This window comes from Atta cephalotes (assembly GCF_000143395.1).
Source record: "Atta cephalotes unplaced genomic scaffold scaffold00002, whole genome shotgun sequence".
Taxonomy (NCBI): Eukaryota; Metazoa; Arthropoda; class Insecta; order Hymenoptera; family Formicidae; genus Atta; species Atta cephalotes.
Window position 1 is genome coordinate 14,516,762 of NW_012130066.1, and position 4,076 is coordinate 14,520,837.

The following is a 4,076-nucleotide window of genomic DNA, read 5'->3' on the forward strand; positions in this document are numbered from 1 at the left end:
TATATATATATATATATATATATATATATATATATATATATATATATACGCACACATATAAAATATATAAGCTACTCATCCAAAAACAAAATATATCGCACATATCGATATTTTCTTACGTATAGAATACTTACATATAACTGCTTTTGGTACTTTATTGCATATAAATATTGCTTGGAATTGCTCTGTAAACAAATCTTCTAGGTATACCAATATCAATATAGTATCAATATTTGTCTAAAAACATCGCTTGAAACTGAAAATTATATTTAGACAATACTTTGCTTTCTAATCTATTCGGTGTAACAATCTAAGCTAAATCCTTACTCTTGTTTGCTTTTTTCCTCTTTTCTGCTTCCTTTTTTGCTTTATCTATCTTCTTCATTCTTTCTTCATCTTCTTTAATCCTTTATCTTCTACTCCTATGAATTCTTCCATTTGTATTTCACTCTTTGTCTCCTTGCATTCCTTGAGCCTATATGATTCATATTTTCTTCTGCAACATGGCAAATTCTGTATCTCTTTTCTTCGTCCTCTCTCCAGTACTGGCCTCCTTTTGTTTCATTCCCACATCTGAATCTAGCTATTAAAACTCTACCTTTCATTCTCTTTTTACTTTCCAAATATTTTGATGATCCTTTTAAACATATGTTCTTATAGTTATTATTATATCTTGATTCACTTATCTTTACTTGTCTTTCTTCTTTCTTTCTTCTTTCTTCTTTCTTCTTTCTCTTAATGAGATCTTTGCTATTCTTTGATTTCCTGTTTCTCTTATTTTTCTTACTTGTTCCTTACTCATTTCTGCTCTTTCCAATACTTCTTGTCTCTTCTTTTTCCATTTATCTTCTTCTTTTTCTCTTTTCTCCACACTCCTTTTCCAACTTCTTTATACATTTTTGTATCAGCTTTTTCTTTGAATTCCTTATTTTTTCTTCATACTTTACTACTCTTCTGATTGCTTTAATTTTGATTTAATTTATCTTCTTATTTATCTAACTTATTTATTTATTAATCTTCATTTCTTCTACCAGTATATAATTAGGCGTTCTCCTATCCAGTTTTAGAATCCATTTCACATATTTTTTTTATCCCATCTAGTCTATTGTCGTCCTGTCCCACATTTCCGCGCCATACAGGGCTTTCCATCAAAGAATTGAACATCTTCATTCTCTTTTCGAAATTGTCTTTGAATATTCTTTCTCCAATGCTCCACATTCTCTTCATTGCCACTGTCTTCTTTATCCTTTCTTTTATATGTTTCTGTGTCCCTCCATTTTTCTGTAGAGTGTACTCCCAGGTATTTTAACTTCCTTTAACCTCTTCTATTTCCTCTTCTCTCCATTTCCATTGTCTCTCTTTTTGTTCTACTTCTACCTTTCTCGAATATCATTATTTTTTACTTCTCCTTTTCTTTGTATGAATCTCCCAAACCTCTTCAGTATCTCTCTCATATTCTATTTGCTTTTCTATTTGCCAGTAAAATCACATCATCCGCATTATTGATCACCATTTCTCTTTTCCTGTTACTACTTCTCCTATCTGACCTTTTGCCATCTCCTCCTCCAAGTCTGACATATATTGATATATTGGTATATTAAATAGTGTTGGATTTAGCGGACATCCTTGTCTGAGGCCTTTTTCAATCCAAAACTCCTCCGACTTTTTATTGCCTACTTTCACTATATTTCTTGTTTCCTTATGTATCTACATAACTCGATGTCTGAGATTGTTCTTTATCTGCATCTTTCCCATTATTTCATATAGCAACTTTCTGTCCACATTGTCGAATGCAGCTTTTAGATTCGCGAAAAAGGCAAACATCTTTCTTCCTTTTTTATTCAATTTCCTGTTAATCACGTAATTTATCATGTAGATCACATCCATCGTTCCTCTTCCCTTTTTGAGTCCGAATTGTCCTTCCTTCAACTTTTCCTCCGCTTCTTTTTCAAGTCTTCTGTTTAGAACAGTAGTAAATTTTAAATGCTGTGTCCATTAATGTGTAATTCTTCTATAGTTTTTAATTTCTCTTTTTTCTCCTTTTTTTGTAGATAGGACAGAAGCCTTTGTCCCAATCTAATGATATTCCTTCCTCTTTCCATACTCTCTAAATTCTTTTCCAGAATTCCTCTCCAATTTCCTTGAATATAAACCTCCATGCCTCATTCTCTATCTCGTCTTCTTCCAGAGATTTTGTTTTTTTTAATTTTCTCAGCACCTCTATTAATTCTTCTTTTGTAATTTCTTCTATTTCTTCTCTATTTCCTCTTCGTTTTCGTCACTTTCTCTAGTCTCAGAGTCGTTCTCTCTCGCGTGCCCTCTAGTATCTCCATAAAATGATCCCTCCAGCTATCTATCTGTATCCTTATTTGGTCCTTCTTCTTCCTGTACTTATTTATATATTTCTATGTCTCTTTCTCATTTCTTGAATTTCTTATCTTTTCTTCCTTTGCTTCCTCTTGCTTCTTCTTCTGTGCTTCATATCATTCTTTATATTTCCTTCTTTTTATTTCATAATCTTCCTTGCTAATTCTTCCTTTCTTCAGTTCTCTCAACTCTTTTCTTAATTTTCTTTTCATACCTCTCATTCTTTATTATATCAATCTTTCTTTCCTAATTTTCATAAAAGTATTTTCTTTTTATATTTCTTGATCGCACTTTTGATCTTTTCTTTTATCTTCATCCAAATGCTCTTCGTATTCTTCCATGTACTCTTCCATTCTTCGCATTTCTCTTAATAATTTTTTACCCCCTCTTCCGTCTCTTGATAGTTTTTTACTCTTTCTTCCATCCAATCACTTCTCTCTATTTCCATTTCCATTTCTCCTTCCTATCTTTCTTCTCTTATTTGCAGTCTCATCAGCTATACCTCTAATGGATGTGATCTGACTCTGTCTTGTTACCTTCTTCTACCCTTTTGATTTCTTCGCTTGCTTCATCATTTCACATAATCTATGACAAAAAATCCTCTCTCCCCTATATATGTCCATACTCCCCCCTCTTCTCCGAAGCTTCCATTCAGTATCGCCTATCCTCTCTTCTATTCTTCTTCTATTAGTCTACGGTCCTGTTTGTTTATTATTTTGTCTAGTGATTTCCTGCTCTTATTTCTCTTTTCATTTTCTTCCTCTGTTACTGATTCTTCTTTATTTCCTGTCCTTGCATTTAAATCTCCTATTATCAAAATACTCTTCCTCTTCTTTTTGAATATGTTTCATTAATATCTCCATTGTTTTTTTCTATTTCTTGATACTGATACACTATTATTATTATTATTATACACTATTATTATTCTCTTTTTATTTCCATTATAATTAATTTTACATTCCATCGTTATTTTTTTAACTTCTATGTTCTTTATTTTCTTGCTGCAGTGATTATCCCACCTTTTATCTTTCCTTTTTTATATTTTTTCTTTCTTCCGTAGTTTCAATATCCTGATGAAAATTTTTCTCATAATTTTTATACGAATTGGAACATTTTTTAGAAATACTCAGAAATATTCGGAAAGTTTACATCTTCTCTCAGAACTTCTCATACAAATAAATTCTAAAATATTCTGAAATTTCTCATCCCATAATTTTTAAAAAGCATTTTTAAATTATTTAGATTTTGTAACATTTCATCAGAAATTATACTTACAAAAAATCTTAAAAATCTTACAATATTTTATAATTAATATATATGAAAACTTCTAAGAAAAAAATGTAGATTTTCTGAAAAATGTTTCAATTCGTATAAAAAATGTGAGAAAGTTATAAAATTATAGAAAAATTCTGAAAAATTATATAGAAATTCTAAAAAATTATATGAAAAATTCTGAAAAAAATTTTCACCAGAATAGTCTTTCAGCAATTCTATTTTTAATCTTCTCCTGCGTATTTTCGTCTATCCATGTCTCCACTAATCCCACATATCAAATTCTTTCAGATATTTCAACGTTTCCTCACATTTATTAGATAGTCCCGCAATATTCCAGAAACAGATTCTTAATTCTCTTTTCGTCTCTTCCCAGCCATCCTCTTCCTTTTCTCATTCTCTTTTTCCTCTGCCTTCTTCTATTCTCTCTCTCTCTC

At 30.6% G+C, this 4,076-nt stretch overlaps 1 protein-coding gene across 1 annotated transcript in view; it reads right to left on the bottom strand.

Moving 5' to 3' along the window:
• Positions 1 to 381: 381 nt before the first annotated feature.
• Positions 382 to 4,076, bottom strand: part of LOC105624106 (golgin subfamily A member 6-like protein 22) — a 4,610-nt gene continuing 915 nt past the window's right edge. The window contains exons 3-5 of the mRNA XM_012205469.1: positions 1,511 to 1,707; positions 693 to 884; positions 382 to 475 (exon numbers count right to left, since the gene is read on the bottom strand). Of these exons, the coding sequence (XP_012060859.1) occupies positions 382 to 475; positions 693 to 884; positions 1,511 to 1,707 (483 nt within the window). The remainder of the gene's footprint in view (positions 476 to 692; positions 885 to 1,510; positions 1,708 to 4,076) is intronic.